The sequence below is a fragment of the Ictalurus punctatus genome, chromosome 7 (genome assembly GCF_001660625.3).
Source record: "Ictalurus punctatus breed USDA103 chromosome 7, Coco_2.0, whole genome shotgun sequence".
NCBI lineage: Eukaryota > Metazoa > Chordata > Actinopteri > Siluriformes > Ictaluridae > Ictalurus > Ictalurus punctatus.
This window is the reverse complement of record NC_030422.2, coordinates 3,318,657-3,331,192: the sequence shown is the minus strand read 5'-3', so window position 1 is coordinate 3,331,192 and position 12,536 is coordinate 3,318,657. Positions and strand designations below refer to the sequence as shown.

Here is a 12,536-nt window from a genome sequence, read left to right as displayed (position 1 = left end):
TGGTTACACCAGTGTGTTGTTAAGTATTTATAGTCTGTGTGTGTTGCAGTGAGTGGCTGTTGACCCTGCAAGAGAGAGCTGACCTTGACTGAAAGCAGTCACACTACAGTGGTGTGTGTGCAAACCTTTTTGTTATGTTTTGTTTTTACCATGATTTAGTTTGCTAAAAGAAACATGGAAAAGCACCCTAATAAAAATAATCTTTAAAAAAAACGGTACTGCTTTCATCAAAGCCTGTGTCTTCATTCCCTTCGCTGCCTACTAGGATTCTACAGCCTGACTAACCTTGAGCTATATCGAAGACACTGTGCTAGAGAAGAAACACCATCATTCACAATGAGCTGCAAAAAGTGGGCCATACATAGCAAACTTTGTATCCTACATTCATTCATAGCATTTACAATGTTATGTAGACAAGGAAATGATTATGACTCTAACATGCAATAACACCTTAACGGAATGTGGTGCATCGGATACAATGACTGTAGCCACACTTATGAAGCCTCATACACTTACTAAAAGTAAACTGGTCAGGAGGGATCAGGTATGATAGTTCTACATTTCCTGAGTCTATATAGCAGTGCACTCACCCACAGCAGAGTCCTCTCGCCTCGCCTCTCGCGCATGGCCAAGTACACAGTGCAGCTTAATTAATTCCTTTCTATAATCGCCTTTACAAATTGACTGCTCAATTTCTGAATGGTTTAGACTTATTTTTATTCACATTATTCACAGAATTCGAGTAGAAGGGTGAATTATTATTTAGATATCCTTATCTTTTCATCTAAACGGATGGTCTCTTTGGATATTTTGCGCAAACATTCTTTTAAACACAGAAAACAGCACGACCCCATTGTGTGATGTGGAAAGCTCTTGGCTGTGCATTTTGCTTTCAAAAATGTCCGAGCATACTCGCAGGACTCGCAACAGATGTCCGAATGTTGGTGGTAATTAATTGTGTTCGCTATGTTGAGCAAGTGTTACAAATGGCATATTTTATATTGCTCTGCGCACTTTGAAAAACGTCCATAGAGCATGCATTTTAGAGCGGTAGCCTCACGTTGCCTAAATGTCTTGCACTTCTGGAAAACAATAAATCGGTCAGACTGAATTATCGCTCAATGCTAATAATTTTTGGACCATTATCTGCAGATGCCAGCACAGCTCTGATATTATCGTGCATCCCATGAGCTCATAGAGAAAAAGTGGACTGACAGTGCCAACAGAAGGACAGTTAGGAGATGAGAAACACACATATATACTGTACGTCACCATTATTTTTTTTTTATCCATGAAAATAAACATTCCAAATGGAGAATCTCACAAATCACAAATGTACACAGTCCATCTATCAAGGCACATGCCTGGTTGTTAATGACAACAATTAATGATGTAGTTGCACGCTGAGACACGTCACAACTACTGCTTTGCTCAACCATTGAACAAAGTCCCCGACACACATTTCACACACGCAGGCAGGCGCCAAATCATGCGACGAACGGTGTTGATGTCGTCCTTACCCCCGGAGCCCCACGCTGGGTTGGCGTTACCGTTTCTCATACCTCGGCTGCGGCGGCGGCTGCGGTTGGGGTCGGTGTAGAAGGTGAGCTGTGGCTCGCCATCTGTCTCAGGCCCAGAATCCCCATCCGGGTTCAGGAAAGCTGAACCCGCTGCAGAATTCACACACAAAACCCATCATCAATGGAAAAAACAAAAAAAAAAAAAAAAACTTTGAACTTGCAGAGACCTTGATTTAATTTGAAAAGATGCCTGATGAGGGTTCTGCACTTTGCTAAGGAAGACTACATTCTGAATAAATATGCGCAAATTAAATAGACCAAAAACCTCAATATTCGCTTGACCTTAAAATTTCTTATAATTACAAATCGAAATTTCTCAAAAAGCAGGACAGGCAAGAAACCCTGCTTTCTATGTAATAAATAATTGGCTCAAAAATAAGGGGAAGAAATATTTCTCCACACGCATGTGTACACAACAGCCAACGTTTTTATACTGATGACAGAATGACTCATTTTTGCCTGTTTGCCAGTCATTTGTCTTTGATTATTACTAAGTGGGAAGAGCTAGAAAGCCACAAAACTATGGCAAAAACCACATGATGTCTGCTCTATGTGCACAAATAAACAGAAGAAAAGAGAAAATTTAGTTGAATCTGAAGTTTACAATCAGATGGCAGTATCACCACTGTTTATTTATACCACTGTATCTGAGGTAAATCCACATTATATCCAAGAAAATGAGATGCCGACTTATTCATCATGTGCTTGAGCTGTGGACTAAGCATCAGGTTGTACGTGACGTGTGTGACACAGCGTGTTCTATGTATTGCACATGTTCAATGGTCTACCTCCACTAGATTCAGAAGTATCACACCCTGATGGGACCGAGTTTCCCCAACCCTGGTACTGTAGTACCCCTGTCCTACAAATTTAACTTTTTCCCCTGAGTTAACACACAAACTTTAACTCAAGAAGGGATGGTAATTAGCTGATTATTTGAATAAGATATTTTGGGAGCAGGTACAACACTATAATGAACAGAGTTGGGAAACTGTGTATGAAAAGTTTGTCTGTGTAAAAGTATTACTGTATGTTTTATTATTGCATGTTTCATATTAGATATTCAGAATGTGTCTACACTTCTGATACCAGTATCATTTAATGTTTCATTTTAAAAAATTTTTTATTCATCTCATGTACAGAATGCACACTACAATTATTACAAGGGATGGGCGAACACTTCGAATCACAATTCCCGAAGGCATTTCATATCGCTCTATATAGGTTTGCAAATGCTTTCCTAGCAATACAATAGCCTTACTTCTTCATTAAGAAAAAAAACTTTTTATATTGTATGCATTGGTTGATTATGCATTGATGAGATTTATACATTTTTATCATTTAATTTAAATAATTAAATTTTATAATTTTATAAATGATTATAAATAATAAATAGCACTGAAAAAAAAGACTGACCATCACACCCATATGTGGTTCTTCCCGAAACTGTTGCCTCAATGTTGGAAGTACACAGTTGTATAGAATGGCTTTGTTTGCTGTAGCATTACAAAAAAAGTGGAAGATCTTGAATGTCCTGCACAGAGCCCTGATCTCAACCTCACTGAACATCCTAACATCAGTGTAACATCACCCTAACACCTGACTAGTGGCTGAACTAGTGGACTGTGGCTGAATGAGCACAAATCCCTAAAGCCACACTCCAATATCTAGTGGAAAGCCTTTCCAGAATAGTGGAGGATATTATAAGAACAAAGGTATGACCAACTCCATATTAATGCCATGCAGTTGGAATAGGTTATTATAATGACAAAGGGGGGACTAAATCTGGAATGGGATGTTCAACAAGCACATATGGGATTTATGGTCAGGTGTCCAAAAACATTTGTCCATATAGTGTATCACAGCTATAGTCTACACTACTTTGTTAATTTATTATGCTGCATTTTTAACAGTACAGTAATTCTCTTTACATTTAATCCATCCTACACTTCAGTTTCTGTCTCTTCCAGAAATCTGTTTTAAATCCGAACTCACAGCAATTACAGAGAATGTCTGGGTAACCCTGTTACCCGAGAAGGGAACAAGACATTGTGTGAGCTTGACGTTGTGGGATCTGCACTTGTGCATGACCAGTATCTGAAGCTTGTGTAACATCATGCCTGTTTATAGGCTTGCCGTGATCAGTTGACATGGCAATTAAGCAAGTCGTGATATATAAAAACGGCACCTGTGAACCACGCCGTCAGCATCTATTATCTGAAGTGAAGATGCAATTCACCAGCATGCCACGGTATGTCATAGCTACGCAACGTCTCAGTCCCTTCTCAGGGAACAGGATTAACTGTGTAACCCAGTCATTTCCTTTCAAAGGGAACACAACGTTGCGTGAGCTCCACGCTATGGGAATGAAAATACCCACTCCGTTATACTGAGGGTATGGCCTGTATAAAAAGATCCGAGACCAAAGGGGTTTCGAGCAAGACACTCAATATATATCAATGTATTTCCAGGCTGTAATATCGAATGAATGTGTGTGGCATAGACCACCCCACTGCAGCACACACATCCTGTCAGGGTACCTCTTTGAACAAAGCCTTTGAGGAGGCAACCCCCTAGTGGAATGAGCCCTTATACCCAGAGGCATAGCGAGACCACACGCCTCATAAGCGATAGAGATTGCTTCCACTATCCAATTAGAGATGCGCCGCTTCGACACAGCATCACCTCTACTGTCGCTGCCAAAGCAGACCAGCAGCTGCTACGACTTACGCCAGTGGCCGGAGCAGTGGACATAAGTACAGAGAGCCCTTACTGGACACAGTAGATGTAATTTCTCTTTTTCTGGTGTGAGCAATGGAAGAGGGCAGAAAGCCTGCAACATTACTGGCTAGACAGCAGAAATAGGCACTTTAGGAATATAATCCGGCCTAGGATATAGGAAGGCCTTGGCTAATACAAGGACAAAGTCAAGGCAGGAAGGGGCAACAGAGAGAGCTTGTAGATCTCCTACTCGCTTGAGTGATGCCAGGACCAGCTGAAGAGCTACCTTTAGAGTCAGAGTCAGCCTCAAAGAAGATACTAAGGGCTCAAATGGGGCACCTGACAGACCTTCCAGGACCATAGAAAGGTCCCAGGAAGGAATGCATGGTCTGCAAATGGGCCATAGCCACCTGAAACCACCGATAAACTTCAAAGTTAGAGGATGTTGCCCCAAAGACACTCCATCAATAGGGGTGTGGCTGGCCAAAATGGTAGCCAGATAGACCCAGATGTAGAAGGAGCCAAGTTTGCTGAAAAACATCCTTGTAAGAACTCCAGGATTGTAGCTACTGCATAGTTCACTGGGTCTAGCTGACATTCCCCACAACACAAGACAAATGGTCTCCACTTGAGCACATACAATTTCCTCGTGGATGGTGCTCTAGTATTCAACATGGTCTCTATAACCTCAGTTGCAAGACCAGAATCTATGAGCTGGTGCCCCTCAGGGGACAGACCCACAGTTTCCTGAGTTCAGGCAGAGGGTGATATATCAGCCCTCTGGCTTGAGATAGCAGATCCCTGCAGATGGGAATCTCCCAAGGAGTGCCATCCATCAAGGATATTATCTCTGAGAACCATATTCCAGCTGGCCAATAAGGTGCTACTTGCAGAAGACACAGAGAGTCTTGGCGAACTCTCGCTAGAACTTGTGGGAGGAGAGTGATCACGGGTGAAATGTAGAGATGTGATCTCGGCTGAATCTGCACCATGGTGACCAGCCCCAATGGTGTGGGAGGAGTGAGGGCAAACCACACCAGACAGTGTGTTGTCTCCTCGGAGGCAAAACACATCCACTTCCACTTGGCTGAACCGCTGCCCTATGGACTCCACCACTTGTGGATGGAGCCTCCAATCCCTGGGCTTCAGTCCCTGGCTTTAGACGATGTCTGCCGCCACATTCCAGTTGCCCAGAATGTACATAGCACTCACTGACAAAAACTTTCCCTCTGCCCAGAGAAGAATTAGCTGTGCCTGCCTGAACAGGGGGCACCGCTGTGTTGTCTGTCACAACTAACACACGACGACCTCTCAATCGAGGAAGAAAGAATTTCAGTGTGAGAAACACGGCCCGAATCTCTAGGCGATTTATATGCCACTCCAGATGAGGGCCGCTCCAGAGACCATGAGCTAAACGGCCATCTAAGACTGCTCCCCAGCCCATGAGGGAGATGTCAGCCATTACCATCTTGCACACAAACCAGTCCTCAAACTGAATCTGTGGAACAATAAGTTTGAGCATCAGCATCTTGAACCAGTATGTCCAAAGAGTACAGTTCAGATGACGCAGATCTAAAATTGACCGCATACTCCTCTATTTTTTATGGACCAGAAAATAATGGCTGTAAAAACCTCCCTCCTTCAGGGAAAGGGGTACATGTTCTATGGCCCCTTTGTCCAAGAGGGATCTTACTTCCTGTGCTAATGTTGGGCTCTGCTCTGTGCTGACTACTGTGGTGAGCACACCTCTGAACCAGAGGGGTCAAGCTCTGAACTGGACCCAGTAGACCTTTTCTAGGGTAGACAGAACCCATGGAGACATATTTGGCAGTAGTTTCCAGGCCGCTAGATGGTCTTTTAGTGACCTTAACTTTTCCACATTCTATTGGAGGGAAAGCATCAGATTTTTGTTGTCCTGTGACAGCTCGGTGACCAGAGAACACTGAAAACTTGGGACAGCCTGGGCTAAGGGAGGCCTTATAGTAGTACTGGAGGCTAAATGCCCTAACAACTTCATGTTCCCTGATACGTCCCTCCACGGCCCCTCAGGACCGCTCCTCCTTTGTCTGCTTGGCCTTTATGACCATTCTCAGATCAGGCCTAATAGCCTAGTAGCTGTGGCCACCTGGTTCCCTTGGCTGTCTGCGAGGGAATGCGGGCCGCCACACTTGCCTTCTGTGCCTCTCTCGCACTAGCGCTGGCCCGGGCTCCACTCGTGCATCCCCGGGTGAACTGTGAACTCGACACAACAGGGAAGGAACTGGCTGAATGCCGCCATATGTCGAGCTCACTCAGCAGGTCTGCTTGGTAGGACTGCAACACTGCCCTTGTATGCAGTGACCAACAAGCAAGACCCACAGCCGCATGGGCCTTGCCCACCAATGCCACGGTGGCCTTACATGGTAAAGCCGCCCCCCCTAAATTACCTGCCGTCGATGGAGAGAGGTAGCTCGCAAGCACTTCCTCCACCTTCGGCATAGATAAATAGCCGTGCCATTCATTCCCCACAATGGCCGAATAATCCGACATCGTGGGGTTATAAATACAGATTATGAATGGTTTTCCCCAGAAGCATGATATTCTGTCACGCACTTCTGGGGAAAAAAGGGGAGTTTTCTGCAGTGTGAGGGAGATTTATTTTCACTGCAGAGAAGAAAGCTCATCCAGCCTTAGTAATCACTTCAGGAAGCTTTTTATATGCTTAAGAGCTGCTCTCAGTTTTTAGCACACCCTTCTGGCTCCTCTTAGTCAGAGAGGAAATAATTTTTCCGTCTCTCTATAGCGAAAGGAGTTGCCTCGATGCAAGCTCCAAAATCCAGCAGAGAGCTGGACTCCGATGACAGAGAAAGAGATACAGCAGCGCTCATCTCCAGCTCCTCTTCCAGATTCATACGAGATCCCCAGGACGAGTCACGAGTGGAGCTGCCTGATTGTAAGGTTGTTCTTAATCCATACCATCAGACCTTGCTGCCCTGGCGTGCTCCACCCCTAGACACTTCACACAGAAAGTGTGTCCCCTCCCCCGTGATGAAACGGGAGCAAGGCATAACACATTTCCTGAATTCTCTCACTCATACTTTTCTCTTTTTTTTTTAAAGTCACAAAAGTAAAGAGTTTTTTTTTTAAAAGATAGAGAGGAAATGCCTTTTTGTGAGTGTTACACAAACAACCGACATGCAGTCTCGCTGAAAATAATAAGGCTGACGTTTTTATATCACACGACGCGCTTAATTGCCACGTTACCTGATCACGCAGGCCTATAAATAGGCATGATGTTGCACAAGCTTCAGATACCAGTCACGCACGAGAGCACTTCCCACAGCATGGAACTCACGCAACTTTGCGTTCCCTTTGAAAGGGAACAATTAGTGCACACAAACATCTCATTTACATATTTTTTCCTCTCCCTACTTTCCATGTAATGACATTCTTGCAATTATTCTTTAGTAAACCAACTGCAGCACATCCACTAAGTGCACACAGGATTTATACAACTGCACACAAACATGGCCTCAGTTTAAATGTGTAAGAAGAAGGAAACAGAAAAAGTATGATATGCATTGGGTTAAATGCACATGTGTCTAATTAATTGGTCTGTGTCAGATTTCAATAAGGTCAATCTCCATGAGCAGGGATGGCCAGCTATCATATAAACTGTCTCAGAGTAGGAGTGATTATCTAATCTCAGTTCCCATATATTGAAAGTATGCTGCATTGTGTGTGGCTGATGTAGTCTAAATGTCTGTATGAACTGTAGATTAGAATCTGTAGTCAGGAAATGACAGATTGGGTTGCATTCCAATATCTGTCAGTTATGGATTTGAAGTCACTGTGCATTTACAGCAGTGCAATGCCAAGGCACTTTTTTTTATTTCACTAGTCTTTCAGAAGAATAAAACATTTTAGAATTACCCACAGTTCTGTTCCATATAAATGTGATGCTTAAAGAAATGTATTGTTAAATAAAATAACACATTAACTAATAGACCACCTTAGAGATTAAAAAAAAAAAAAATCAAGGTTATCTGGTATTACCTAAGGACACAGAAGCATGTGAGATCCTAAGTCTGTAGAAGAATTATAGCTGGTTCGCCAAGATGCATAGAACAACCTACACTATATGGCCAAAAGTATGCTGACACTCCACCATCACATCCATGTGTGATGCAACAACCTCCCTCAGGCAATGAGGTGGAGCGATCTCCATATAGCTGTGGGGACGTGCGAAATCTGAGCCAGAGCCTGATAGCGGAATGACAGCCACCACGGAGCCAGAAGGGGGAGCGACCATGAGGCCAAGGGGGGAGACATCCTCCACAAAGACGTGACTTGTGCAAAAGGTCACGTGACGTGATCCAGTGAGGTGCACTGGCTGACTGAAACTTAATGAAGGGCTGATTCAGCATAACTATGACAACGATATGCTGAAGAAGAAAAAATGGTTGCCATTTCAATGTAGCTGTCACTGGGGATTTATCACTGCCTGCTGTTAGCATCTAATTCATATAGTCACTGCTGTGGAAACACTGTTTTACAGCTACAGTAGTTGTGTTAAAAGAAACAGACAGGAATTAAAATGGGATTCATGTAGTTCATGTAGTGTATGATCCTGGTTCTGCTACAAAGAAACAATGATGTTGTACGTTAGGGAATATGGCTTGCAAGGTAATGTTTGGGTGCTGTTTAAAGTAAATTTGAATTTAGTTAAAACAAAGATAAATAAAACATTATTAGCAGCTGGAAAGTTTTAAGAACATCAAGTTGTCACTGCATTTCTGTTGTCATGGAATGTTTAAAAGCTCAAAATCTTTAAGTGCATGTTTCTGCTTTTTATTTCTGGAACTATACATGGCAGCATTTGTGTTTTAGATGTGTTTAAAAGAATATGTATAAACCCAATTCCAAAAACATTGGGACAGTATGGAAAATACAAAAGAAACTACACAAAAAGAGTCGAAAAGAGTTTAAAATTCAGTTCACACTGTACTATATTGAAAACACATTATTAACACATTATTTCATATTTTACTCTGAAAACGTACACTCATTTCAAATCTGATGACTGCAACACACTCCAAAAAAGTTGGGACAGTCGACTGTTTACCACTGTGGAATATCAGCTTTTCTTTTAATTATACATATTAAGTATTTGGGCGCTGAGTGAAGACAGCAGTTGGTTAAATTTGACAAATGCTGGCTTTTGGGCACGACGGTCATAACAGCTTGGATGGTCTTTTTTTCCTTTTCGGCCTGGAGAACACGATGGCTGCTTTGTCCAAAAACTATTTGAAAAGTCGACTCGTTGGACTTGCATCTGTGGATGCAGCGGTGAATAGTATTGACTGACAAAGGTTTACCAAAGTATTCCTGAGCCCATGTTAGGACATCCATTACAGACTTATGACGGTTTTTAAGACAGTCATCATGCACATTCAGAAGTTGTTTTCACCGAGATTTGACCGGATTCCTTGAATCTTTTAATTATATTGTACACTGTAGAAGGTGAAATGCCCAAAGTCCTACCGATTTGTCTTTGGGGAATGTTGTTCTCAAAGTGTTGGGTTATTCGATGACGCATTAGTTGGCAGATTGGCGAGCCTCGACCCATTGAAGGACAAGGCTTTTTTGGAGGCTCTTTATATACTATGATTAGGTGATCACCTTCTTATTTCAACTGGTCATATCGCTATTAGTCCTAAATTGCCTGTGTCCCAACTTTTTTGGAACATGTTGCATGCATCAATTTAAAAATACATTTTTATCTTCAAAAAACTATGCAGTTGATTAGGTAAAACATCAAATACCTTGCCTATATAAGTTTTTCATTTAAATACAAGTCAAAGTACATTTACAAATCACTCCTCTTTGTTTTTATTAGCATTTTCCATACTGTCCCAACTTTTTCAGGTTGTAAATCTGAATACAAGAGAACTTTTATGGTTAGAATTTCATGTAGATAAAAAAATTCAACATTTCACCTTGGATTTTTCCTAGCTGCCACACAATTTTAACTGCGTCTTATCTCAGTGGGTAAACACATGCAGAAGAAATGCCTGAAGGAAATAACTACATGGCTCCTCAAGGTGCTATGACATAGAGCTCCAGAGACTATTTACCCTGAACACAAATGGAAAAATGCTTCTGTTATGTATGGCATGAAACAACAGCATGGCACAGCATTGGCATAAAAATTGTGCTGTTTCCCCTTGAGCAAATGGTTTAGTTGTTCCATATGTCTTGCTATAACACAACCGTGGATTTTAAAATAAAATATGACAACTGCAGCAGGTAGAAAGCAAGAATTGATTTTTTAATATAGAGATATAATATTGTGCAACTGTATTTCCATTCGAGATGTGGGGAGAGAGTGATGAATCAAGGCATGCGCAATGGCCAATAATGCTTTTTTTCCCCCCACTCCAGATTCATTTCATGTCATGACAGAACCACCAAAGCGTTGTGAGCAAACAAATCTCTGAAACATGAAAATAAAGATTTCTCTCATTGGTTGTCCTCGATGAAAGCAGAAGTCCGTCGACTCAGATTTCACACTATTGACAGGTTCTACACAGCATATGCACCATGCAGTATAAATGCGAGAAGTCAAGAAGTCTCATGACCAAAACAATTGAGCAACAAAATCAAGCAAGGACACAGAAGGATTATGTTCCTGCTTCCTGTTTTCCCTCATACAGTGTCACCGCTCTCAACACTCCTTTGTTTGCACTTTTATTATGCAGTTCTATTTCGTAGTTTGTTTCATTATCTTAGTCAGTACATATACTGATGTGTTCCTCTTAAGGATGCACCGATTGTTTGGCAACCGAAATTATTCGGCCGAAAATAGCAAAAAAAGCACTTTCGGTGTTCAGCCGAATAAGTGAAAAGGCCGAATAAATTTGACCGAACAATGACGTGTTTGATGACGAGACAAAATAGCCTAGCAACCAGAGTGAGACGAGCGAATGTCACGACCTCGATGAGGGAACGCGCGCATGCACGAGCTACGTGCTCTTCGGATGTTTACTGTGGACACGTGTTGTTTTGTTTCTGTTCCGGTGTATTCTGTCACGTCACGAGACGTAAGGGAGTAGAGTACGGAATCAGGTAAAGACGTATTTATTTAAGGGCAGGCAGACAAATCCAAAACGTAAACCAAAAAACTTAGTCAAGACAGGCAAGGATTATCGGGCTACTGGCAAACAGGCATAAACGGGGCAAAGCAGGAATCAAAGTCGCGGTCACAGAAAACAGGGTCACAACACAAAACAAGAAACATGAACTAGTACTATGGACTGAGAGCGGAACAACCAACGGGGACTAAATGAACTAATCTATAGTTTAAACTAACTAAATCTATCATGGAACATAATATTAACAACGTATCTAACTATACTATATCTACTATAATACTCCGCGAGGTGTACAGGGACGCGAGTGGTATATATCCCCAATATAATCAGCCGTATAGAACCATTTTTTGCACCTTTTAATGCATGTTTTTGTTGTAGGCTACAGAGTGTTACATTCTTTCAGCAGTCCGTTATAGGCCTAACATCGGCTATTCAAGGGGGGCTCAAAGATGACCACATCAAAATATTTTTATTTTACTCATTTATTTATTTAAAGTTATATTGTGCCTTGTTGGTAGCCTGTGCCTGCTGGAATGAAAAAAAAAATGTTAAGTGTTAAATAAATATTTTGAAATTGTAGTTTTTGTAATTGATTTTTTTCTTTGAAAAGCAAAGACAAAATAGTAAAAAGCACATTTTGACTATTTAATTCATGCAATGATGAAAAAATGGTAAAATAAACGCGAAAAAAACGCGAAAAAATGTGTTCGGTATTCGGCCTTCGGCTTTCAGCCAAGTTTTTCATTATAATCGGTTTCGGCTTCGGCCAAGAATTTTCATTTCGGTGCATCCCTAGTTCCTCTTTTTCCTTTGTAAAGTGTTGCTAATGAAAATCCGCAATTCTCATGTCTAGTCTATTCTACTTACTCTATTTATAGTTTCCTAGTTCGTTATGTTGTATCTTCCAGGATTGACCTTTGCCTGTGTTTTGCATTGAGGATTTCTTGTATTGGAATTACCCTTGATTACTCTCCCTGCCTGTGTCTTGACCCCTGCTAAGGATCAACCATGTCAAGCATGAACAATAAAGATACATGTAGGCACATGCCCTACTGTTTCACATTTGGTACGACATCCATCTTTTATCCGAACTACCAGTAAA

At 41.7% G+C, this 12,536-nt stretch overlaps 1 protein-coding gene across 5 annotated transcripts in view; it reads right to left on the bottom strand.

Moving 5' to 3' along the window:
- The window catches only part of astn1 (astrotactin 1), a 295,200-nt gene that overhangs the window by 188,059 nt on the left and 94,605 nt on the right, over window positions 1–12,536 (bottom strand). For 2 of the 5 annotated variants that reach the window (XM_017471160.3, XM_017471163.3), the window contains one exon: window positions 1,521–1,670. The exons of 2 other annotated variants lie outside the window; for them this stretch is intronic. In XM_017471160.3, the coding sequence (XP_017326649.1) occupies window positions 1,521–1,670 (150 nt within the window). The remainder of the gene's footprint in view (window positions 1–1,520; window positions 1,671–12,536) is intronic. One more of the 5 variants, XM_017471161.3, reaches the window with a different exon arrangement.